General features: G+C 48.0%; 1 protein-coding gene across 8 annotated transcripts in view; it reads left to right on the top strand.

Moving 5' to 3' along the window:
• The first annotated feature begins 7,997 nt into the window (after positions 1-7,997).
• Positions 7,998-26,369, top strand: part of SLC22A23 (solute carrier family 22 member 23) — a 173,167-nt gene continuing 154,795 nt past the window's right edge. For 3 of the 8 annotated variants that reach the window (XM_035728520.1, XM_035728521.1, XM_035728519.1), the window contains exon 1: positions 7,998-9,067. In XM_035728520.1, coding sequence (XP_035584413.1) covers positions 8,402-9,067 — 666 coding nt within the window. In that variant the 5' untranslated portion in view covers positions 7,998-8,401. The remainder of the gene's footprint in view (positions 9,068-26,369) is intronic. The other 5 variants (XM_035728518.1, XM_035728517.1, XM_027601948.2 and 2 more) reach the window with 5 other exon arrangements.

Below are 26,369 nucleotides of genomic sequence, written 5' to 3'. Positions count from 1 at the left end.
TACCTTTGAATTTTCATTCCTACTGTCCCTTCAACTTGGAATACACTCTTTCCTCTTCTCTCCCTGACAAAATGCTATCGTCCCATTCTTCATTCATTCATTCATTCCCCAAATATTTATGGAGTGCCAGGCCCTGTGACAGGCAGTGGGGCTGTTGAGACATATAAATCAGGAGCCCTGCCCTTTAGGGACACATCCTAGAAAATGGAGTTTTACTTGAATGCCCTTAAATTTATATGCTTAACACTTTCTGGCTGATAAAAAGACTGTCGAAGACCATTAAGCTGGAGGCTACAGGCCATACCTAAAAGTGTGCTGGTTCTTCCATATGCATGTATTTTGCTGCCTCCCTACAGGTTCTATGTTAACTTTAAAGAAATGGAACTTTTGAGGAGGTTAACAAGACAGGAAGAAAATATCTCTGACAAGTTAAAGGGAAACTTGGTTTCAGTGCATTTCTATGTCTATGATGAAAACATGACAAAATATGGGAATGTAACTCAAATGAAAGGGGAATTGAGACGAAGTGATAGTTGCCAGGTTTCCCAGATGGGGCTTGAGGTTCCCCTGGGCTGGCTGGCCTGTTAGACAGAGCAGAGCCTGGACCCCAGCTGACAAGTTTGCTGGTGGTATCTTTTAATGTTTTAGAGTATTTTAAAAAATCAATTACTATAACAAGCTTTTATTAACATTTATTTTTCAGTTATTTACATTTTCTTCTGCTCCCCCATCAACTTTGGGTTACAAACCATTAAATCTTTATTTGATTCAAAATATCATCACAGAGATAGGACCTGTACAGAGCAAAGTTACTGACTTACACTTCAATGAAATATTAATTCTTGAAAAGACTGTTAAATCACCTCGTTTTTTAAACAAAAGTGTTTATTTTAGAATAGTTTTAGACTTTTAAAAAAGATTTTATTTATTTATTTTTGAGAGAGAGAGAGAGAGAGAGCGTGCATGAGCAGAGGCGGGGGTGGGGGTGGGGGCAGAGGGAGAAGCAGACTCCCTGCTGAGCAAGGAGCCTGATGTGGGACTTGATCCCAGGACCCTGGGATCATGACCTGAGCTGAAGGCAGATGCTTAACTGACGGAGCCACCCAGGTGCCCTAGAACAGTTTTCAACTTCTAGAAAAAGTTGCAAAGATAGGACAGACAGTTCCCATATGCCACACATCTAATTTCCCCTATTATTATCATCTTATCTTTGTCACAACTAATGAACCAATATTGAAAAATTTTTATTAATTGAATTTTATAGTTCACTCAGATTTTCTTAGCGTTTACCTAATGTCCTTTTTCTATTCCAGGATCCCTTCCAGAATGCCACATTACACTTTGATCATCATGTCTCCTTAGCCTCCTCTTGGCTGTGATAGGTTCTCAAACTTTCCTTGCTTTTAGTCACCTGGACAGTTTTTAGTACTGGTCAGGTATTTTCTAGAATGTTCTGCAATTGGGACTTGTCTGATGTTCTCCTCATGGTTAAACTGGGGTTATGGGTTTTGGGGAGGAAGATGACAGAGATAAAGAGCTGTTTTCATCACATCCTATGGAGGCTACATGCTATCAACATGTCTTATCACTGTTGATGTTGATCTTGGTCACCTAACTGAGGTAGTAATTATCAGGTTTCTCCGCTGTAGCTTTTCTCTATCTTTTCCCCCTCCCTTTCCATACGCTCCATTTTGGAAAGAAATACGCTGTATAGCCCGCTCTCGAGAGTCACACTTGACCTCCTCAAGGGCTGTATATCTACATACATTCTTTGGGATTCTTCTGCTTGGGAGATTTGTCTCATCTTCCCATTTCTTTCTTTATTCCATCATTTATTTATATCAGTATGGATTTATATGAGTAGTTATTTTAGACTTTGGGTCACTATACAACACTATTTCATTTTGTTATTCAAATTAGGAGCTCTTTTCGGTTGTTTCCTGTGACACAACCCTGTCACTGGGGTCAGGGGCGGGGGGTGGGGGGACAGTCAGCAGTTTCTTACTTTGAGGCACTACAAGGCACCCTGGGCTCATCTTGTATATTTCCTGCCCCAGTCCTAGAATCAACCATCTCTCCAAGGAGCGTTGGTTCCTTTTACTGGAGAATGGTATTAGAAACCAAGAATTGGTACTAGGTGTGCTCATTGCTACTGGGGTGTTAAATAACCTTTTGAAAGAGCAAAGGTGTTTTACTTGAGTTTAAAAACTTAGTTTTGTTTTTAAAAATATTGTTAACAAAAAATGCTTCAGTGACTTTATATATTTATATATTATTTTGCTATAGAAACACTAAATTTTTATTCAAAGCACTATTCAGTGGCCCACAGTTTACAGTGACAATAATATGCATATATGGCTAATTTTTTAAATACAAGAGGTTCTTCAGGACTATCTAATAGCCATAAATTCAAACGAACCTTATTAGAGACAAAAAAAAATCTAAAAATTTTTTTTAGTTAAAACGTTTTGCCTCGGAAAGTATATTCTCGGTCTATGATTTACCTCATTTGGGATTATTCCTTACTCTCATACTCTTCTAGCTTCTAGTCCTTGAAGGAAATCAGCTTAATAGATTTAGATTTGGCTAGAACACCTAGACCATCCAGTAGTGAGTTTTTCTTCATCTCGATTTAGGATTAGTAGGGAAAGAGGGGAAAAGTGTTCTTTAAAGAGCATTATTTTATCTATCTTCGGAAGTGAAAGTCTCTTTCTCTAAACCTTTGTTATTTGATTTTTGTTCCCACAAACTCTCCTGGCAATGATTATCTTCAGATTGCCTATTCATTGCTGAAAGCCCCAACATCCATACTTGAAACCTGAGGTTCATGTGCAAATTTTGGGAGGATTCTCCCAAGCAACAGAGGCTGTTTCTATGCTGGAATTAAACATATAATGTTCATCTGTCAGTCCTGGCACCCTACCTATCCTTTGTGTGTGTGTGTGTGACAAAGAACATTCTTAAACACAATAAGGCAAATGTGACATCTGTGATTGTAGCAAACAGAAGCCAACATCAAATTCTAGATTGATTTGTTATACTAATTGTTTTTTAACTCAATTAAAGGAGCTCAAAATTAAATTTTGACCAAGCCTTTAAAAGTAATTCGGCCTTATCAATCACACAATTGAATAGCTGTTCGCATGGAAGCCTTATCTTCATTTTGTTATTTCGTTTACTTGGCCTTTTGATCAGGAAGGATGAATTTGGCAGTACTCACTGAATAAGTTTTTCTTAAGATATTACCTGCAGTTTTCCTTTGGACAGATTACGTGAAATTTTTATTACTTCTGCCATGGAACAAAAGTAGCTTTTTCATTTTCGTTTATGATAGGTCTTGTAAATGTCAAATTCCTTGTTCGAAAGTCAGAGTTAATGTTCCAAAAGTCAAAGGATGATGTAAGTAATGTTCAAGTATACACATTTAGAGTTTGAAGTAATTTCATACCACTTTTTCCTACCCCCCACCCAAATCAAGATAACCTACTTTCAAACAACTACTTGAAAGAGAGAGGTCAAACTGTGGTAAGAAAAAAGAAAGACACGTGATATTCCAAACTGTGGTATCTATCTATATTTCAAGTATAAATAAAAAACATGAACATATAGCGGTGCCTGGCTGGCTCAGTCAGAAGAGCGTGTTACTCATGATCTCAGGGTTGTGAGTTCAAGCCCTATGTTGGGTGTAGAGATAATGGAAATAAATTTTTTAAAAAGTGAACATACAAGTAAAATTAATGTGAAATCCATTTGCTATGACTAGTATTATACATTCTAAGTTAATTAACCCTGACACCAATCAATTCCTTCGAACTCACTTTTACAGAATTATGGAGGACTTAAAATTCGATTTCTATCAACTTTAGAAGTAAGCTACATTTTTTTCCCTCCCGTTATCTCCAAGGAAATAAAATTGTTCAAGTGTATTCGTGATTAGGTGGTATCTTTCATTTCTTTATTTTCTCAATTTTTAGGAGATTGCAAACTGATAGATTATTTAACATGCTTTCAAAGCAAGAGAGAATGGCTCAGCTTCTTCACAGTGTTGAGTAACAAAATTCAAGAGTAAATTTTAAAGATAAAATCGGCTTTATTAATTCATTTCAAGTATAAATAAAAAACATGAACACACAGATGTGAGCTCCGAAGGGCTACAGAAAGGGAAAGGTTTTTTTTTTTAATTTTTATTTTTTAAGGATTTATTTATTTGAGAGAGCAAGAACGAGAGAGAGAGAGAGAGAGAGAGAGTACATGAGACGGGGGAGGGTCAGAGGGAGAAGCAGGCTCCTCGCCGAGCAGGGAGCCCGATGCAGGACTCGATCCCTCATGACCTGAGCCAAAGGCAGTCGCTTAACCAACTGAGCCACCCAGGTGCCCAGAAAGGAAAAGGTTTTTAAAGATAGGACAATGAAGTCAATTTTCAAACGTTGACAATTATTTTTCTGGGAACATTGTGTGTGGTCTGTGAGCTGCATTTGGCTTCCAGTCCAATCGTCTGCAAGCTGATAACCGCACCCAAGAACTTCATACAGGGAGCGAACCCATTGACCACAATAACTTATAATAAGAAATATAATTGTTCAAATGGATTCTCATGCTGGCTGATCTGAGCACTCTATCTGAGAGGCTAAGCAAATAGGAAAAGGTTGCTTGGTGACTTAAGAATCAAAGTAAACAGAGTTGTAGGAAACTTGATGATAATATTAAGTGATAATAACCTGATATTTAGCAAATTGAGTGTCTTGAGTGTATTGAGCGCCTTGCATGTGCCAAGCACTGTTTTAGGCTCCAGAAATACAGCTGAGTACAAATACGAAGGACCTGTCTAGATGTAGGAGGTAGTAAATAAAGAAGTAAATGAGAAAACTAGCACTCGATAGCTACCACCCAGAAAAGTAAAAGAGGGTAATATGATAGTGGGTGCCTGATAGGCTGCCCCATACTAGCTGGTGAACCTAAATACTTACCCTGGAGGTTATCAGAGTGTCAAATTCCTCTTCTTCGCTCTTTGCATTCTAGGTTCCTCTAAGAAGTCATTTGTGATATGTCTTAATTGAAGGGCAGTTTAATTTAAATTAGTTACTTTTTGATCTTGACTACATTTGGGGCAGGGAACATGTTGATCTGAGAGGGATTTAGTCAAACCTCTAATCTAATCAGGAACTTAATTACAAGGTAAGTCAGGGCTGGGTCAGCACTGCAGATGGCTAATTGCAAACATTTTATGTTGGTTCCTTTTAGCTTGCATCTTAGAGGGTACCATTTTCTAGTGTGCCTCTTAATTCTGGGACTGTACCATTTGAGGATTTTTTTAAAAGATTTTATTTATTTATGTATTTGAGAGAGAGGGCACGCACAAGCCTGGGGGAGGGGCAGAGGGAGAGGGAGAAGCAGACTCCCCATTGAGCAGGGATACCATGTAGGGCTCCATTCCAGGACCCCGAGATCATGACCTGAACCAAGCAGAAGGCAGATGCTTAACCGACTGAACTTAACTGCCCCCCATTTGAGGATTTTTATCACCTTTTTGGGACAAGGACTAATAGCAGCTTGGCAATGAAATTTCACCCCAGGGTTAGGGTTTCTCCCAACCTAAAAATGCATATTAACAAATACCTCTTAAAACCCTTCCTGGGGTGCTTGGCTGGCTCAGTTGGTGGAGTGTGCGACTATTGATCTCGGGGTTGTGAGTTTGAGCCCCACAACGGGTGTAGAGGTTACTTAAAAATAAAATTTTTCAAAAAAAATTAAAAAAAAAAACCCAAACTCTTCCTATGGTATTATAATCTGTCCCTGCATGTTAAAATAGACACCCTGGAATGTCCAGTCAGAAGGTCTGGGTTCAAAGCCCATTTTCTGGCTCTGCTGTGGGCCAACTCTTTGATCTGGTAGACATTTCACCTTTAGAGCTTTGTCTGGGAGACCCACCTCTTGGGGGTTTCATGAGGACTGAATGACAGTGTGTATTTGAAAACTAACCCTGCAGAGTTCAACATTATTTATTATTATGACTGGAATAACCATCAAGGTCACTGGCAATGCTTATTTTGTGATGATTTCTAAGAAAAGAAATGGGTCCTTGCGCCTTTGGGGTACAGAGGTAGGGCCCAACACAAAATAGAACTCTACTGGAAACATCAGCCGCTAAAGAGGAAATAAATAATTGTAAAGTTATATTTAAATTCAGAAATAAAATGGAAATTTTATAGAATAGTAATTGTGGTGGTAATAAGATGCAGCTAACATTTATTAAGTACTTTCTCTGTTCTGGGCATGGTAAACACTTTGTATTTATTATCTCTTCTAAGGGAGAGAGGGGAAAAAAGAAAAAAAAAATCAAGGTAATAAATAATATGAACTTGGAAAATAAATCATTACTATACAATGTGTCCTATCACCCCCCAAAAGCTCTTTAAACATGTGCGGGTTTGGAGACCCATTTCTCAGAGGTTTGGTATCTTCTGCAGCCCCATGGGCCCCTTTAGCCCACAATTATCTAATCTCCCCTTCTCAGCTACTCAGAAAAGTTCATGACCTCCTCCCATCCCCAAGGCCCAGCTCACTAACAGACTTCAGAAATAATTTTCGCGGATGTGCCAGTATTTTAGTAGTAAGCACTTGATGCCCACAACAAAAAAGAACTGCAGGTTAAAAATGTAAGCGAATAATTGAAATGCAAACGAATACATTCGGTATGCGTAGCTGAGAGTGTATTCCTTTGTAAAGCAAAAGCATGTCTTTCACATTTCCCCCCCCAAATCATATTGGAAATGGATCGCTCTAAGACTTCCATTAATAAACTTCTCAGAATGTGAAATGTCTCCAGCACGTGGAGACGCCGGGGTGAAAGGTGCCACGCTATTCTCATTTCTGCCAGGCCCGGGTGCAGGAGGAAATATGCTAATGCAGCCGTTTGCCGCAGGGCTGGTGTTATTTATATAGTGCTGGCTGGGCAAGGTTCGAGCTGGAGCACGGGAGAGGTGGGAGAGGTTTGTCTTCATGTGTGTGGATATAGATGGGTGCGCCTGTGCACTTGGCGTTCGAAACGTGAATTCAAGATCTTGGGGAGGGGGTGGGGAACACCATCACCATTCACGTTTATGTGTATACAGTGTAACTCGTGCGGGCGATGTATCCTTCCAGCATTGTACTTACACAGCATATGCATTTTGGAGTGGGGAAGACATGGCGATTTGGGAGTTAGGTGCCGCGATCGGTTGCCGGTGACCCGACACTGCGGGTGACCAGCGACCTGCAATTGGCCAATGCGCATTCTTGACACTGCTCCGCGGACACAAAAATCAACCATTATCTGAACCCCTAAAAAAGTGCGAGGGGTTTGCTCCCGAATGCTAGCGACTTTGGGCTCAGGACCGGGAGTGGGGTGTGGACAGCGGGTAGTGGGCGCCTCTGAAGCGAGCAGAGGTCACCGAGACCCGGCACACGGGGGTGGGTGGAAACCCCTCGCGGCTTCGGGAGCCGAGCCTCGAAGACAAACCCCCTCACACGCTCAGCGCTCAAGCCGACTCCTCCGGGACCCCCAACCCACCCGCGCCCGCCGCTCCACGCGCCTGCTCCTCCCCCGCCTTGCCCGGCGCGGAAGGGGAACAACAGGGGATCCTCCAGCCAGGCAGGCGCGGGGTGTCCCGTTTCCCCGCCCCCTCCCGTGGATCCCGCGGCGGCGGCGGCGGCGGCGCGTCCCGGCTGGAGGGGGCGCTCGCGCTCAGGAGCAGGGCGCAGCAGGTGCCGCGGTTACCTCCACCTCGGAGGGGGGAGAGGGGGCGGGCCGGGGGGCAGGGGAGGAGGAGGAGGAGGGAGGCCGGCTCGCGGGGCTGGAGAGCGCGGCCGGCTCGGCAGCCTGGAACCCGAGCTCGCGGCTTCCGGGAGGCGCCCGAGGCCGGATAAATACATCCCGGGCTCCGGGGTAGAAGCGGACGCTGCCCGCACCGCCGCCCGCGCCGCCCGCACCGCCGCCCGCGCCGCCCGCGCCGCCCGCACAGCTGTCCGCAGGGCACCGAGCCGCCCGACTTAGGCGCGGCGCCCGCTCCTCCTCCTGCGGCCGGCGCGGAGCAGCGGAGAGCGGCGGCCTCGGCCGCCGGCGCCCGGGCCGCGGAGCCGATGAGCGGCGGCGGCTGAGGGCCCGGGCCGGCCTCTGCCCGCTCTCTGCCCGGCGCCCGAGCGGGGCCGCAGCGCCCGGGGCGCAGGGTCGGGGCCGGGGACATGGGGGCGGACTGAAGCAGCCGGGGCGGCCGAGCGCTCTCTCTCGAGCCGCGGGCCCTCCTCCGCGGCGGCGGCGGCGGCGGCGGCTGCGGGCGCCCGGCCCGGCGCGCTCTGCCCGGGGCGCCCGCGGGAGCCTCCGCCGCGCTTCTATGCGCCTCTGCGGGCGCCGTGGGCCCCGGCCATGGCGATAGACCGGCGGCGCGAGGCGGCGGGCGGCGGGCCCGGGCGGCAGCCGTCCCCGGCCGAGGAGAACGGCTCCCTACCGCCCGGGGACGCGGCGGCCTCGGCGCCCCTCGGGGGACGCGCGGGCCCCGGCGGCGGTGGCGGGGAGATCCAGCCGCTGCCCGCCCCGCATCCCGCCGCCGCCGGCCCGCACCCGGGCTGCAGCTCGGCGGCGGCGGCCCCGAGCCTCCTGTTGCTGGACTACGATGGGTCGGTGCTCCCCTTCCTCGGGGGCCTGGGCGGGGGCTACCAGAAGACCCTCGTGCTGCTCACCTGGATCCCGGCGCTGTTCATCGGCTTTAGCCAGTTCTCGGACTCTTTCCTCTTGGACCAGCCGAACTTCTGGTGCCGCGGGGCGGGCAAAGGCGCGGAGCTGGCGGGGGTCACCGCCACCGGCCGGTGGGACGCCGGCGACGTGGCCAACTGGACCAGCCCCCCGACCACCCCCTTCTCCACTGCCTCCTGGGGGGCCGCGGGCAACCTTAGCAACGGCAGCGGCGCGGACGGGGGTGACACGCCACCCCTGCCGTCCCCTCCGGACAAGGGGGACAACGCCTCCAACTGCGACTGCCACGCGTGGGACTACGGCATCCGCACAGGCCTCGTCCAAAACGTGGTCAGCAAGGTAAGGGCTGCGCCCGCCCTGGCCCCGCGTCCTTCTCCTAAGCCTTTCACTCCTGAATCTCCTCCACCCTTCCCTCGGAGGTCCCTTAAAGCGATGCTAGCCTGTGTGTACATGCATCTGGCATTGGTTTAATCCTCCGTCCCCCAAACGAGATGCATTTGCCTGGGTGTGAGGCGGGGGCTTTTCCCTGCCTTTCTCGGGGCAGCTGCCTCCCAACCCTAAGGGGGCTCCATGGCCTTTCCTAGTTTGCACCCAAACTCCTGCCCGAGTGCACATTTGGAAAGAGAGCCCCTCCCCCGAAAATGACTTGAGCTCCCTTCCCCTACCCTTCCAGCTGTTATACTCATTCAGGCAGGGGTGGCCCTGGAGAAAGGTGAGGCCGCTGACCTGTCAGCCAGCCAGCTCTGGAAGACTCGCCTCATTCAAGGTCTGATGCCCGGAGCCAGGACGTCGGTTCTAGTCTTCTGCCAGGCTTTGTGGTCTCCCACAAAGAAATATCTACCCATGGGACTAATGTCATATTCCCAGATGTTCTTCTTTCTGGCAGACCACAGTCATCCCGTGCTGGGTTTTGCAAACAGGCTAAAGCCAGCTAAAGAACCCAAGTTAAGAGCCACAGAAGCAAAGAGCTTTTGCAAATTCCCTTTTCCTTCTCATCATGCTCATTCCTCTCCAAAGATTTGCTATTTTTGACTTTAGATTTTGCCACTCCAGTGTTCCCTCAGGGGACTTCAGGAATATCTCTAGAGTATAGGAAGGAAACTAAGAATTTGTTTTGTATCCCGGGACCACCGCCGCTCCCACATAGCAGCTGCTTTTGTCTGAAGCATCGAGACCCTGGGAGGCTTTAGCTGAGCAACCGCCTTGCTCAGAGTCCAGAAGGAGCCCCTCTGGCAGAGGTACTGCATTGTGTGAAATGAGCAGCAGTGGTTTTTGAGAGGAGCTGTGTGGCGGGCAGAAAAATCAATCCCGAAGACCTCTGTATTTTCTGATTTTTCTTAACACACAAGAGACACTTATTAAGCAGTTTGGGTTTTTTGTCCCTTCTGTGTTTTAAATAACTAATTTGCATTTCAAAGTAGGTGTAGACCTCCCCTCCCCTTCTGGGCAGTTCTGAGTTTTAAATGCTTTGTTTAAACGTGAGACTGAAGTGTGACAGTGTGCATGTGCTTTTTCCCCCCAAATGAGTGTTAGTAAACAGTTGTAGCTCATGGATGTGTAAGATGAAACTCTTACATCATCATAATCATTGTTTTAATCTTGTACCAACCTGGCAAGAAATGATCTGTCCTGTGGGAACTGACAGGATTAGATGTTAATGGGAAAGATCCTTCAGGCTTGGTTCACCTTGACACCCCGCAGCCCCAGCCCCAGCGCCCCTCCTTTCCAAATGTGTTCCTGTGACTCTGTTTCCCATCCATGCGGGGCAACATTTGTTTTTGTTTTTGTTTTGTTACCGGCATGGAAAAAAATCAGAACAATGACTACAGTGACTCTTTTAACACCCTTTGTATGTCTGTGCAAGTAAGGATTTGGCGACATTTTCAAATACTTTAAACCCCTTTTTAAAGTAGAGGAGGAATAGTAGAGACCAAAGCAAACGTGTTTAGAGGGTGCTCTGTCCTGGGGTCAGAGGCGAGGGGAACTTGAAAGTTAGGAGGTGGGATAGAGCATCATTATCCTGGTGGTGGGGGCCCAGGGACCGCCGGATGGTGGGGCTGGGAGGACTAAAATAGGTCCTTGAAAACAGGCTTTAAAGGCACAGTGGAGAGCTGGCCAGTTTTTCTAAATTTGCACTAAGGAGGGTCAAAGATGGCAGCAACGTGTGCCCTGTGGTTTGGGGCTGCTTCAGAGCTCTGTCATGCTTACCTGTAGCTGAGAGGGCAAGACTGGGAGCTGAAGACCTCAGGACAATAGTTAGAGATGCGTTTTCTTGTGAGATAAAGACTAGAAAGGACGTACTGATTTTCTCGCACAAGTAAGATCTAAATAAAGGACTGTCCTTCCACAGTGTTCGAGTCCATAACAAAAGCCTTAAAGAGCTCTTTAAGCACATTTGGCATATACTAAGGCCGCCTTTCAGCTTCAGCTGGATGTGCCCACAGATGCACAAATATGGACCGTATACTGTGATGGGTGCGCAGTTCTAGAGGTCAGGTGCCTGTCAGCTTGGTTCGTAAGAGCAGAAGTGCAAAGTGTCACCTTCCGTCAGTGGATGAAAGTTCAGGGTCTGAGAAGTTGCCTTTTGTACCCTCTTTCCCCACTCCGTACCTTTAGCCACTTGAAAATAATCTCCCACAATGTCTCTGTCATTCAATTTCCCTCAGCCTGTATGTGCCCGTCCAATAAGTGTCCTATTCTATCCCTAAATGTTGGGGGGGGAGGGGATACAGAAAAACTGCCAGACATATATTATGTTTTACTGTGTTATATATATATGCATTTTATTACAGATATATATTGTATTACAAACATAAATATATATCATTAATGTATGTCATATGCAGTGCACAGCCTATCACATATAGGCTGTAATAGCACCAGCTACCAAGCCAGTTAGAATCCCAGGTTATTGTAGTTAAAAGGGATCTTCAGGCTGACAAGCCTCTCTCGTCTCCTGATCAACATCCCTGACATGGGTACCCCTTCCAGGATGGGAAGGGAGGGCCCCATTGACTAGGCACCTCACTCCATGCAGACAAGCATGTTTTGGGGTGACTATATCTCAGGCCATCTCATGCCTATTTGCATGGCTTGCTCCTCTGAAGGATTCTTTTTCCTTTATATAATAGGTGTTCAGATATTGGAGAATACCCAAGTTTCTTTCCTGGCTAAAAAATCTCCGGCTACTTCCGCCGTTCCACACATGACAGAATTTGCCATGCTGATTGCTCCCCTTGGCATGAGTGTCTCTTAAACACTCAGAACACAGCCTGGCAGGCCCTGTGTTCCCTAACTAAAAGGGAGCATGGATGGACACTGTGCTTTCACTAACAAAGCCTGCAGTTGATGCATGAAGGCTTTCAGTAAACACGACAAGCTTCTATCTCAAGACCACAGTCACCAAATCTTTGTGGGATTGCATTGTCAAGGATTTCTCAGGCTACGCTTCTGTGACATGGCACACAATTTAGGTTTTTTCGTAATAGTTTTGGGTCATTAGACATTAGATGTCTCCTGTTAGTATCTGCTTATTTCTGTTTTGTGCCTTGGTCTTTGTTATTTGTTCCAAAATTTTCAATGCCTTCAAATTAATAATAATGCACCTTTCTTTTGTGCAACCCTATAAAGTTTTCCAAACGTTTCCTTTTATTATGTTACTTCCTTTTGTGAATGTTGAATAATCCAAGGCCAGTCTTAACACTGAGCATTCTCTTGGATATTCAGTTAACACATACCGAGAGTGGGCCAGGAGCTGTGTACCTTGAACCCTGTGTTCAACTTCCCAGGGACATTCATAGCTCTGCATTTTATCTCCCAGCCATGCCTTTCCGAAACAAATCTAACAAAGTTCTGAGTCACTTAGAGGTCAGCTCTGGGGGAACTGAGGCCGGACATGGCTCCCTGTCCCACACCAGCATCCCCAGGCAGCTCAAATTGTCTAAAGATTTACACAAGGTTAAAAAAACACAGTACGGCTGACTTTAAAATATTTCTCTTAATAATTTGCATCATTATCCTGCGTTGTTCTGAGTGAATCCTCCTTGGTTTCCAGTGCTCACCGCTTCCTTGAAGAGCCCTTGAAATGTTGCCAAAAATCAATGTCAGCTGCTAAACTTTCTAAGCTCCATTCTTTTTCTTTATATAAAGTTTGGGATGTTTGTCCCCAGTCGTCTTATACTTCTTCTGTTCTCCATGAATTCTCAAAGATTTCTGGCTTTCGTCCTGTAAGTACATCTGAGAGTTGTTTAAATATCCTGGGAAGTAATTTGTATTCTTTTTCTGGGGCTCAAGTCTAGAAGTATTTAAAGTGATTCAGTACAATTTAATTAGGATTAAAAATAATTACAATTTCATTGCAATAGTAATATTTTAAAAATAACCCAGTGTCAGGTCATCCCAGTGGTGGTTGATTTATTTTGTCTAGTGTATGCAACACAGCAGTGAACATCTTTATGCAGCTGTCTTTTTAGAGATTGGCCAGTAGATAATGTATGCACACGTACAGAAAGCAGACAGTAATAGTAACATTGACTTCCATCTCTGCCTCCAGTTTCCCTCTTCAGAAGCAACCATGGTTACCAGTTTCTTATGTATCCTTCTAGAAATAGTCTAAGTATATTTTCATTTATATATTTGTCTCTCACAAACAATGACATAATACATACATTGTTCTATGCCTGTTTCCACCACTGTCAGGGATAGATGCCTATCACCAGTGAGAGAGCCCCTCATTTTGCTTCTGTAATATTATGTCTGCATAGTATTCCATTGTATGGGCAAGCCATAATTTATTTAAGTAGTCACCTACCAAGGGGGTGCTGCGGTTGTTTCCAGTCTTTGCTGTTATATAATATGTAATGAAATTCTGGCATGCATGAAATTCTTTTTTTTTTTTTAAAGATTTTATTTATTTATTTGAGAGAGAGAGAGAGAATGAGAGATAGAGTGCACGAGAGGGAAGAGGGTCAGAGGGAGAAGCAGACTCCCCGCTGAGCAGGGAGCCCGACGTGGGACTCGATCCCGGGACTCCAGGATCATGACCTGAGTCAAAGGCAGTTGCTTAACCAACTGAGCCACCCAGGTGCCCTGGCATGTATGAAATTCTTAAAAGTGGAGGGTCAAAGTAGGCTACATTTTTATTTTAATAGATGTTGTTAAGTGCTCTCTCTAGAGATCTTACCAATTTCCACTTCCATCCGTCAAGCTGGAGGTCCTGTTCCCTATACCCTCCCTCACCAAGGACTTAACCACACTTTGAAAGGTCTCCTCATTGGATCTGTGCGGTGTATTTGGTGGTTGTTGTAATTTGCATTCCTCTTGTTAGGGCGGAGGTTAAACATGTCTCCGAAATTTTTTGAGCCATTTGTTTCCTTTTCTTTCAACTGCCCTCCTGAGGTTCTTTGCCTATGTGTGTGTTTTGGGGGAGGAGTATACAAAAGTTACCATGGAAGTGCTCCAAGCAGAAGGTAAATTAACTCTCTGGATGTCTTGTAAATGTTTCTCCCCTGGCTCTTTGTTTGTCTTTTTTTTTTTTTTTTTTTTTTTTTTATGGTGTGTTTGTTATGCAGAAACTTTTGGCTTGTATAGAGTCAAATTAATCTTTTCTGTTAGGGTTTCTGTGTTTTGCATTAGATTTAGGGCTTCCATAATCCCGGAATATTAGAAAAAGACCCATACTTTCTTCTTATATTTTTTTGATCTTGGTACCTCTGTGTCATTTGGTGTCTCAGATACCCTTTTTGCTTGGATTAAGCTAGTAGGATAAATTGCTAGAAAGGGAAATAAATATTAGGCCCCTGGATATAACCCGCATTTCATGCAGGCTTTGACTTGCTCCTAGCGACATCCTAAACACTGCATTTGGCAGCGACGCCAGTGGGAAGACCAGAAGCTAAACGGTTGTTAAGCAACCCTTGTCATCTTTTGGGAGCCAACACTCTACCCCACGCCGTGGGGCTCACCTTTCCTCCATCTTCTTGTTCTGAGCTGGCTGCAAAACCTCTTTTTTCTCCTTCCCCCCCCCCCTCTTTTTCCTCTTTTGTCTGTAGCATTTTTTGCAAGTCTCAATTCATTTTGGCCTTCAGTCCAAACTAGGATTGAGTCAAAAGTTGATGTCATTTGAAACCGCGATGGGCTTTCTGAATGTCAGTCCTGGCGTTGCCACAAACCAGCAGTGAGCTTGAGCCGCTTGGCCTCTGCCGACTCTGAGCCAGTGTGCACTTCTCTGTTGGTGGCTTCGAGGCAGCCATGGTGGGAGCGTCTACACCATGGAATTGGCAAACACTACACCTCGGGGTTTTATGTTTTCTGCAGAGATCCAATTGTTAAATGATCCTTAGGCCACTAAGTGTGACCCTAGGCCACTCCTTTCCCCTTTTTTTTTTTTTTTAAACTTTTCTCCTTCCTTCCATTCATAGATGAGTCCCTCTTTTGGGCCAAGCTTTGTGCTATGTATTCAGGATAGAAAGACAGGTGTAGACAGCTCCACTCCCATAGAGCTTATAGACTAATGAGGGAGGCACACCTTAACTAATTAATAATAATGCCTTTAATTACACATGGAATTAAGTGTGTGGAAAGAAAGGGAAATGAAAGACTAGAACAAAAAGCCTGGCCTACACTGACTGGTCTCTGAGTGCAAATGACATCTGAGTTGAGATCTTAGGTTTGCGTGGGAGAGGGAGGAGAGAGAATGCATTTGCAAGGGTCCTGTGGTATGTGAGAGCTTAGAATTGCTGGGAGGCAGTGAAGGTGGGAACGTGGGGAGGGGTGGCTATGGAACATGGGCCGTGAGATGACCTGAGTCAGCTGAGGGGATGAATTGGGATGGAGGGCAGCAAGGCAGAGCCTGTGGAGAAGGGGAGCTAGCATGGGGAGTCTTTGGAGAGGCAGAGGGGAGGGTGCAGAGCGTTTGATGCAGAGAGGTCGCCTGACTGAAGGTTCTGGGGAAATTGGGTGGTTTGGGCTGTGGGAAGGAGGCTGGCCAGCCCAAGAAGAGGTTCTGAGGAGAAGCTGTGGGAAATCGCATTGCAGCTGCAGGTCCAGGCCAGACTTGGGGCAAGTGGGCCCTGAAGCCTCTTTCCAGGGCTATTGCTAGGAAGCAGCACTGGCCCTTTGGAGTGTTCCAGCATTTTCTCTGCCCTCCTGCTCAAAAGGGGGGAGTGCAAATTGAATTTGCACAAAGCCGAAAGACCCTGACATAGGAAACCATCAGTCTAGAGTTTACTTCGATTCAACCAGCTTTACCTTTACCAAATGCCTAATGTAGGTTTAAAAAAAAAAAAAAATCGTCCTGGGCTCTGCTAGCATATAATATGATCTCTTCGTCCAAAGTCCTCAGTTTACAGATGAGAAGACTGAGGCTGGAGTGAATGTAGGGGGTGTCGCTGACGTATCCAGAGCCACGAGCTCTGCAGGGGCTAGAATCTAGCTCCCCTCACCCTGCAGGGTGTTCTTGCCTCTGCCCAGGGGCAGCCTCCGCTGGGGGAGAGGAACCAGCAAGCACTGGCGGGCTTGTTCCTTTTGTCCAGCCTGTCAGGGATGGCCGTCCTGTGGCCGCCTGAGAAGGAAGGGTCCCGGCCATTGGGAGCTGCGCGCTGGGGTGGGGTCGGTGGGCTTGGGCAGGGCGCCTTTCTGGGCAGATTGCGCTGAGCTCTGCTCCTTCTGCCTGGCCGGCCCGCTTGGCAGGGACGCCCTCTCCTCCTTCCTTCAGCCAGTGCGTCCCTGTTCCTCCTCCGTACCTGCTCATCCTCACTCTGCTCTCCAGCCCTCAGACTGGTCTCTCTGTCCTCACCCCAGCTGTGTGCTGGTCAGAGTGCACCCTGCCCCTCTTCCCCCCGGAGCTGTGTCTGACGCGTCTTCTACCCACGAGGTCTTCCCTGAGACCCTCTGGGCTCACCTGAATCTGCAACCATGAAAGAGCAAGGAGGGCTTTTTCGTCTGGCAGGAGTGGGTTCAGGTCCTGACGGCTGCTGAGGACCAGCAGGTAATAACAACAGCCGTGAGGGTCACAGGTAGAGCTCCATGAGCTTTATCTTTGGGAAAGCGGGTCATTGCTCGCCTTCCCGGGAGGCTAGAATGAGAACAGCCGGGGGGAGCCCACCGCCCTCCCCCCAGGCTCCCTGCAAACCCGAGGAAGCTGGGAAGCTCAGATGCCATTCTCCCTCCTGTGTGTGGGGCTGAGGACCAGCCGAATGAGTCGAATGAGTCATCTGAGAAATACTTCGGTGGGGAGGAGCCGATAGGCCACACCTGGGAGGGTGAGTTATTCCTTGGGCACTCCGAGGTGCCTGTCCCCTCCCCTGCGCCCAGAAACCCATCACGTGGGGGGCCAGGTGTGCCTTCCTCCAGGACGCAGGAATCCAGGGTGGCCTGAGGAGTCTGACCACAACAGACCTCTAGTCTGATGAACAAGACCATGTAATGGCTTTGTTTTCAGGTCACTGGTCACAGGGCTCCAAAGGATCTGAAAAGGAAAAGGCTTTTCTGGCCTACCTCGAGGAACCGGAGAGCGGGTTTCTGCCAGGGGCTTCACACCCCCACAGAGGTCTTGGCTCAGGAACTTGAGGTCATGCCGTGGGATGGAGAACCATCTACACGTGTTAAAAAGTCTGGGCTGGCTCTGCTGGTGACAATGGATGAGAGAAACCGTGGAATTTTAGAGGGGTTGGTGGTAGCTTTGGACCTCAATGGCCGGGGTCAGAGAGCTCACCTCAGGGGCAGGTGGAAACTGGACAGAGGGCCAGGCCCCTCCCGAGGGCTGCCCCACCCACCCCGAACACTGTCCTTGCTGACTTGTCATGGGAGGGCAGTGACCGGCCTCTAGCCTTCAGACCTTGATCATCTGTGACTTGGGGCTTGTCCTTTCATTTGCTCAAGGCTGCTCAGTGCTGGTCATTATGTGTAGGCAGATGTTCCTCCAAACAAGTGACCTAGAGATTGGCAAGGCCTCTATTTCTAGGAAGGAGGGGCAATGGTTATTGACTGATTGAGCTGGGTTCCCCTAAAATAAATCACTGCTGAAATAGAATACTGCCCGAGGCCACTCCATTTGCACAGGATTAGATTCTACAAAACCTCTTATATGACTCCTGGTTGCAAGTGAGGAAAACAAATTTCACATTACATTAACAAAATAGAAAAGAAATGTATCGGAAAGATGCAGGAATGGCTCAGGGAACCTAGGGTGGGATCTGAAACCAGAAAATTGTAAGGGGGGGGGTGTTGAATCAGGAGCCCTGGTGCCACCGCCCTTCTGTCAGGAGTTACGTGTGCTCTCGGCCCTTTCTCCAGAGGTCAGCTTTGTTCCCTCTACACACTGACTTTGCCCATGCTTATGCTTACCTGGTCAGGCACCGATCACGGAGGCGCTGCATTCCTCTGTCCATTCCAGATTCCTGGGTGCAAATCTGATGTCCAGGCAGGTTTCAGAGTAGAGGATGTGGTTACCCAGCACTGGGGGTCTCCTGCAGACCATGTGGCAGGGGGTGGTAGTAGCTATTCTTCATTGGGGTGGGAGGGGTTAGAGATGAATCTTTTTGGCAATTAATCGAGAATAATTGAACATTGTTGATTGAACCATTACATACTTAAAAGTATTCTTTTTCTTCCCAAAGACTCAGGATATAACTTACCTGGCCACTTAAGCTTAGTATGGAATTAGCAGGGATACTCCTCCTGAGGCTTCTTTTCTGGAAACAGTGATACATGGTCTCAGTTATTAGCTCCAGGGCGCAGAGGGAGCTTGGAACAAGCCCTTGGCAGTCACTGAAACAGTTTTACACATCGTTCCCCCTACCCCTGGCCCCACACAGGGTGAGTGTCTGTTTTTCCAAACCTTTCTGCTGGTCTCAGGACCAGCTACATCATTTGTGGGGCCCAGTGCAAAATGAAAATGCAGAACCCCTCGTCCAAAAAATTATTAAGATCAAGACAGTGACAGCCTAGCTTTAAGCCGGATGTGGGCCCTTCTGAACGGTGGTGCTTCTGTGGGGGCTCCAGTCCGTTGTCTCTCGCAAAGCCAGCTCTCACGGCTGCAGAGCTAAGCAAGGATCCCCGAGCCCTTGCAAGTCTTTCTTCCTGATTTTTCAGTGTCTTTTCTGCTTCTCTGTGCCTTGGTTGTGTTTTATATCTTTTTCTAGATGTCTTGTAGTCAGGTGCAACATACTTTTTGTGCGTCTGTTTTTCCCAGGGAACAGCTTCACAAAGCCCTAGCCAGTTTTGTGTTGAATGTTTAGTTTGCTCAAGGTATGCAGCAGCAAGAAGGAGCCATGGAGGGAGCCTTCTTACACTTGAAAACACTGCCCCAGAAGTGAGACAGTTGGTTTACTTATCTGAGCAGTGAACCAAACAGCTGAGTCATAGGAATGTGTGGTAAAGAATGTTAAGTCATAGGAATGCTACTTAAGTGTTCGTCCGCCTTTTATTTTATTTTTTTTTAAATGGAGAGGGTGGTCAGTCCTTTCTCTAATTCTGCCAAAAGCAAACAGTCACACTTTTCTTGGTATCATTTAAAGAAAAAGTGCAAAGGAGATGATGCCGGCATCAAGCAGCTCAGACGTCCCAGTGGTCATATTAAATTATGGCTGGGTTATGCACTCAGCATAGTAATTTGCACTACAGAGTGTTTCCTCCCAGATTAGATTAAAAGCTGCTTTTTCTCTCTGTGTTTAAAAGATGCTTTACAAATTGGGCACCCTTGATTGTTACATACTGAGGAACTCCACTGTTCTCCAATGAATATACATGAGCATTTGCAGTGAACACAAAGTTTTTGTCCTACTTTTTAAAAAGTTTTTTTTTTAATTGTGGTAAAATCCACATAACATAAAATGTACCATTTTAACCATGTTTACGTGTACAACCGAGTGGGATGAAACACAGTCACAGTGTGTTGTGCAGCCATCACCACCATCCATCTCCAGGGCTTTGTCATCTTTCCAAACTGAAACTCTGTCCCCATTCACGGCTAAGTGCCCAGCCCCCTCCGCCTCCCCCTGCCCCTGCCCCTGGCAACCACCACTGCACTTTCTCTCTCTGAATCTGACTACTCCAGGGACCTCACCTCAGCGGAGCCATTCTAGTCCTTGTTCTTTTGTGACTGGCTTTATTTTACTTAGTGGAATGTTCTCGGGGTTCATCCACGTTGTAGCATGTGTCAGAATTTCCTTCCTTTTTTAAGGCCGAACCATATTCCATGCTAGGTATAGACCACATTTTATTTACCCATTCATCCACTGATGGACCGGTGGGTTGCTTCCACCTTTTGGCTGTTGGAAATAATGCTGCTGTGGACATAGGTGTCGTTCTACTTTTTGAAGACCCTTCGTACAACCCCTTCATCCCTCCCCTCCCCTGTTGGAGGTGATTTCTGCAGTCACTTGTGTGGTGCCTGGCTCTGGTCCTTCTGTCAGAACATCTGCTCTGTAGGCAGGCCTTCTGCTCCACCTTGGGTGGGTGACACAGATGGGTAGAAGAGGGTCTCTGCCCTGAAGAAGGAGCTCGTGGTGTAGCCAAGACAGTTGGTAAATGGAGGATTCTAGGCCCAGCGTGGGACCAGCTGAGTGGAGCGCATGAGGGCCGGGAGCTGAGGGTGAGGGGTGCAGAAGTGCACAGGCCCAGGAAAGCCCACGAGGTATGTGCTCGGCCCCGGGAGTTCCCACCATGAGCGGGAGAGCCAGGTGCTGCGGCTTTGAGCTGGGCCCTGAAGGAGGGCTGGGGTCTTGAAAGATAGAAAGGACCTCGTCTGCAGAGGAGCTAACACAGCCTGGGAAGGGACGAGTGCAGGGTGCGGAGGGGGACACCTGCAGCAGAACTTGGGGCCCGACTGCCCAGGCCCCCACGGTCCATCCTTGGGGATCGGTTGGGTTTTCCCCCAGTAGACAATGAGTTATTTGAGGTTTGTAATGGAGAAACGAGAGTAGAGACCCAGGGCAGAAGAACCCCCGGGGCCCAGGCTGGCACTGTGTGGCACTGTGTCCTCAGGACCCCTATGGCAGGCCTCTTGGCTTCTGTCCAGCCGCCACATGCTGCCCCTGGAGCACGCATGTTGGTGTGGGCCTCCATGAGAGCCCTCGCCAAGCCCCCGTCATAAGCCTGGCCACATCCCAGGAGCTACGGCCCTCGCCCTGTCTGTGTGTCCGTGCTCTTGGGAGGCGCCGGCTTCGCCCAGCGTCCCTGCCTTGCCTGCCGGGCCTCACGGTCTCTGCGTCCCAGATGGTGTCAAGCCTGCCTGATGCCAGATCCCTGGGACTGCTTCGGCGAAATCGGTCAGCCTCTGCGGGGTGTTGCCGGTGACTGCTCAGTCCTTGACACTGTCTCCTTGGGATTGGCGGGGGGGAGGCTGCTTTTCCAGATTTTTCTTGTGCTCCGCTGGTTGCTCTTCTCCTTCGAGAATCCTTTCCACCACCTGCTCCGTTCAGATGGTTCCCCAGAGTCTCAGTCAGCTCGGGCTGCATAACAAGTACCACAGATGGGCTGGGGGTGGGGGGCCTAACAGACATTTAGCGCCTCTCGGGTCTAAACTCTGGAAGTCTGAGATCAAGTGTCAGCAGGGCTGGACCTTCTGAGGCCTCTCTCCCTGGCTTGTGCATGCTGTCTCCTCCCTGGGTCCTCACATGGGCTTCCCTCTGTGTGCATCTGTGGTCTAGTCTCTTTTTACAAGGACACCAGTCCTGTTGGATTAAGGCCCATCCCAGTGACCTCATTTTAAGTTAATTACCTCTGTAAAGGCCCTATCTCCAAATACAGTCACGTTCTGAGGTATGAAGGGTCAGGGCTCAACATTTGAGGCTTTGGGGTTTGGGGCAAGGGGACATAGTTCAGCCCCTAATATCCGAGTTCCAGCACACACTCTGAGTAGGGCAGCGGCAGATTTTTCTCCGTAACCTGGATGTCTCCTCAGAGCCCTCACTCTGTGTGTTTGGTTATCTGCTAGACCAGACCTCTCATCTGGCCCCTGGCCCCTGATCTTACCTACCCCCCATGCCTCAAATCCCAGTGATTTTGATTCTACATTGACAATGAGTAGCTTTTTTTTTTTTTACTTCCCTGCTTCAGATCCCTGACCTTTAGGATGAAGTTGGGCCTGGTTGGCTGGTTTTCAAGGTCCCTGATGATCTGTCTGCACCCTGCATGCTTCTCTTGCACAGGCCCCCATCACGGTCATGCAGGGACCCTGTGCTCCAGCCCCCAGTTTCTCAAACAACACTTGACCTTTGCAAGTGGTGCTCCTTCAGTGCAGAATCCACCTGCCCTCCCCCATCATCCCATCACCTTCTTAAAGCCTTTCCTGGCTCCCTATCTGCCCCCCCAATCCTCCACCCCTGCTTTCCCGGCCCAGATCTATATTCTCAGCACCTGGCTCTGGTAGGTGCTCAATTAACATTTCTCGAATGACAAAGGTAAATGGTAAAGGGGTCCTTACTCTCATCTGGGCAAGGTAAGGTGATTTAATTCTAGGATGACAAGAAGCAGAAGAGGGCAGGTGGTACATAGGTCAACTCAGACCTAAAGTCAAATTCCAGTGAGTTTATTGAAAGCTAAGAAATAGCAGCTAATCAAACTTGAACTCCTACCCGGCTCTGGAATGGGTTATATGTTGACTTTAAGTCACCGTTTTTCAGAACTTTAAGTCCCAGGGCCTTTTCTTCTCATGAAAGTGACATACTGAATGGGTCTGAATCTAGGATGGCAGTGTTGGTGGCTAGAGCTCTCAGGGTCACCTGGGAGCTTTTGGAACTGGGGATCCAGGCATCAGTTGTTTAAAAAAAGTTCGCTGGATGATTTCCAGGTGGTATAATTTTCCCCTCGGGGGACATTGGCCAATGTCTGGAAATAGCCGAGAAAGGGGATGCTACTGGCGTCTGGTGGGTAGAGACCAGGGATGCTGCTGAATATCCCACAATGCACGGGACAGCCCCCGCAGCAAAGAATGATCCAGTTGAGCATGCCAAGTTTGAGAAATCCTGGTGGAGGCTAATACAAAAGTTCATTGTATTTTCTGACCATACCCGACAGATGGCCGGGTCAGCCGGGGTGAGACCTTGGCTCCTTTGTAACCCACAAGGGAAGCATTGGTATGCGGGCTCAGGAGCTATAGAAGGGCGATTCATCACACCAGAATTATCACAGTGCAGCCAGGGCCCCTTTGCCCTCTGTGAAGAAAGGGTTTGCTAAGTGCATAAATGGTGTAAACTGAGTGTCAGCGGGCACGTTTAGCTTACCTAGGGAAGCACACTATGAAACACTGCCTTAGCATATTTATGTACAAATGAATGTTGCTAATGACCAAGTCACTCATTAAAGTAAGTCCTTTGAACCTCTGCTTGGAATAATGGTTAATTACTTGAAAAGGAAACATTTATTTGGAAGTAAAGGTATTTATTTTCAAAATGCCTCTAATTCAGACTAGCCTTTTCCATAATTAATTCCCATTAAAGTGGTTTGATAATGTTTTCAGCAGCAGGAAACAAGAACCCCCCCGGGGGACACAGACACCAAGCACTAGAAGAGTTCAGAATCAAACATAAGCACTACTTACATTCACTGAGTAACAGACCGGGGTTGACATCTCCCCTGGGCACAGGCAGTGAATCTAAAGTGATCCTAGCATGACATTTACCCATGCTTAGGGCCAGCACCTGTGAAAGTAAGCGTGTGCGGTGTTAACTGGGGCTGCTGAGGGCGTGCCCCCTTAGTTAACCTGAGCCAGCCTCCCTGCGGCAGGGAGGTCCAGGCCCCAGGCAGCCTCAGCACCCTCCCCAGAGAGGTCTTTCCTGCCTTTAGATGTTCATGGCATCATCTGTCTGTCCCACTCATTCGTATTACTTTTTGGGAGTTTGTGCTTCATATTCTCAGTATCCCTAATAAAGAACTATCAGGGGCGCCTGCGTGGCTCAGTCGTTAAGCGTCCGCCTTCGGCTCAGGTCATGATCCCAGGGGTCCTGGGATCGAGCCCCACATCGGGCTCCCTGCTCCGCGGGAAGCCTGCTTCTCTCTCTCCCTCTGCCCCTGCTTGTGTTCCCTCTCTCGCTGTCGCAGTCTCTGTCAAAAAATAAGTAAAATCTTTAAAATAAAATAAGAACTATCAAGGGCCACAGATGGGCAGAGAGCTGTGTGTCCTGGAGCTGGCCAGAGGGTCTGATCTGGCTCTCAGAAGGAACTTCCAAGTAGTAAATAAAGATGTTTCAACTAGAGGTCATCCAGTGAGAGGCAGTGAAATGCAGGAAGGTGGTGTTTCTTCATAGGGGCCTCCTTGTTTCCAGAGCCATATTGCTTGGTGAGTCATCCAATCTTCTGTGTTCCAAGGTAGGGTTTTTATTATTTCAATAGAAGTTTTATTGGGAAGTTTTTCTGGGAAGTCCCATAAGAAACAGCTTTTCAAATATGGGTATCATCTAGGCTATGAGGGTGTTTCGGGTTTTGTTTTTCTTTTATTTTTGGTTTTGTGTATCTCCTGATACTGGTTTGAATTGAATTGAATTGAATTGTGGTTTAAGTATAAGCAGTGGTGTCTCTCTTTAATTAATTTCTCATCTGCCATTGGATTCTTCCCCATTTATAATTCTAATTCTTTTTTGACAGAGTCTCAGATAAGTGACTAACAGGAGGGATTGTGAAAAGGAAAACTGTGACCTCAATTATGAATCTCATCTCCAAAAGCAATTTTTGGGGAAACTGAAATGACCTTGGACAGGCAGAAGGTTACCAGGGGATTTAAAGACTCATAGTTTATCATATGAAAATAGGTTTTTAAGTCTGCAGAAAGCATTTTCTCTTTTAATCTGGGGAGGCAGCGACACACAGCAGTCTTTCCTCAGTGATCTGTTTGAATCGATCTAGTAAATATAGTGGTCTAATCTCGGATAAGTTAAAAGCGTATGCAGGAAATATACCCCACAGGAGAAGTCCAGCGTCATGTGTCGTATTCAGGCACTGTCCTGGAGCTGCAGGGGAGAAGGAGCCCATGAGGTGGGCCTTGGAGAATGGTGGTCCCGGGGGCGGAGACGGGCAGAGGGAAACAGGGAGCCAAAGAATGGTGAAGAGGAAGAGCAGGTAGGAGTGGGGAATAATCGGAATGTAAGTCCTTGGAAGGAAGGGGGGAAAGCACTTGTTTTCAGTTAGGAGGGGAGAACGTACAGTGTTGGAAAAGGTTTGAAAGCTTGGGATTCGACAGGGTGCTGTCTGCTGCACATCGCCGAAAACCTCAGATCAAACAGGCTTAAAAATATATACAGAAATACCTATGATGTTTCTGGAAGTCCAGAGAGAGGATAGGCTCCCCTGCATGCTTCTAGGCCTTCTCAGAATTGGTTCATTCTAATGCTATATTATTAGTCTGTGCCACAGACTGGGTGGCTCAAACGACAGAATTTATTCTTCACGGTTTTGGAAGCTGGAAGTCCAAGATCAAGGTGTTGGCAGGTTGGTTCCTTCTGAGGCCTCTCTCTTTGGCTTGCAGATGGCTGTCTTCTCCCTGTGTCCTCCCCTGGTCTGCCCTCTGCACACGTCTGTGTCCTCATCTCTTCTTAGAAGGATGCTGGTCAGTGACCTCATTTTAACTTAAACCTCTGTACAAACCCTTTCTCCAAATACAGTCACATTCTGAGGAACTGGGGGGCTAGGACTTCAACAGATGTATTTTGAGGGGATACAATTCAGCCCGTAACAAATGCTGAGTCCCTCGTAGTGGCAAGGTGGCTTCCCACAACAGCAGGTCATTTGCTGCCCCCCGCCCCCTTGTGACTTAGGAGAAAAGGAAATAGCCACCTTCTCCGTGAGCATGGTGGGTGAATCCTCCTTGTGGACCCCACTTCACCACATACCTGCCCCTGGACCGACACCGCTCACCAGGGGATGCCATGTGTGTTGTAGGGATGGGCCACCTGACCCTGAGTCATGTGGGAGGAGGGTACCTGCACAGCTGGGTTCTGCAAAGAATGGAACTGGTGAGAAGAGGCATTGTAAAAGACCAGCACAGCCCATCGCTCTCTGCCGAGGAATCTGGACTGTGGCAGGTGATGGAGGGTATTGAAGGATTTTGAGCAAGGTCACGGCAGCATGACCTTCCCGGGTGCCCTTCATATCCCCACCGTGTACCGGCTGCTTTGAGCAGGCCTCTCGCTTCACCCTTGCAATAAGCCAGTGAAGCAGCCCTGTTACCAGCATCTGCCAGGTGAGGAAACGGAGGTGGAGATGTGAAGAAACTTGGCCAGGGACACGCTATTATGATTGGTGAAGTCAGCACCCTCCAGTGCGTCACCCCAGATCCAGCATCTACGCTCTCTCCATCTGCCCAGTGTCACATTTTCAGAAGACAAAGCTGGCTGTGCTGGAGGAGATGAGGGGTTGGTGCTAGGTGCCTGTGCTGCGGATAGCGGAGCCCCCGGCCAGGTGTGCTGGGGAAGGCAGAGAGACCAGACTCACTGGCAAGGCAGACGAAGGCAGGTGGCGGGGCATGAAGCATCCAGGGGGTCTGAAATCAAGGTGTCGGTGGGGTGGGTCCCTTCCAGGGGCGGGGGGGACAGTCTGTTCCAGGCCTGTCCTGGCTTCTAGTGATTGCTATAATCTTTGGTGTTCCTGGCTCATAAACGCCTGGCTCCAATCTCCCACCTTCACGTGGCCTTCTCCCTGTGTCTCC

The sequence above is a fragment of the Zalophus californianus genome, chromosome 7 (genome assembly GCF_009762305.2).
Source record: "Zalophus californianus isolate mZalCal1 chromosome 7, mZalCal1.pri.v2, whole genome shotgun sequence".
In the NCBI taxonomy this organism is placed as follows: Eukaryota; Metazoa; Chordata; class Mammalia; order Carnivora; family Otariidae; genus Zalophus; species Zalophus californianus.
Note: the sequence above shows the minus strand (reverse complement) of the source record. Positions and strands in the feature narration are given on the sequence as shown.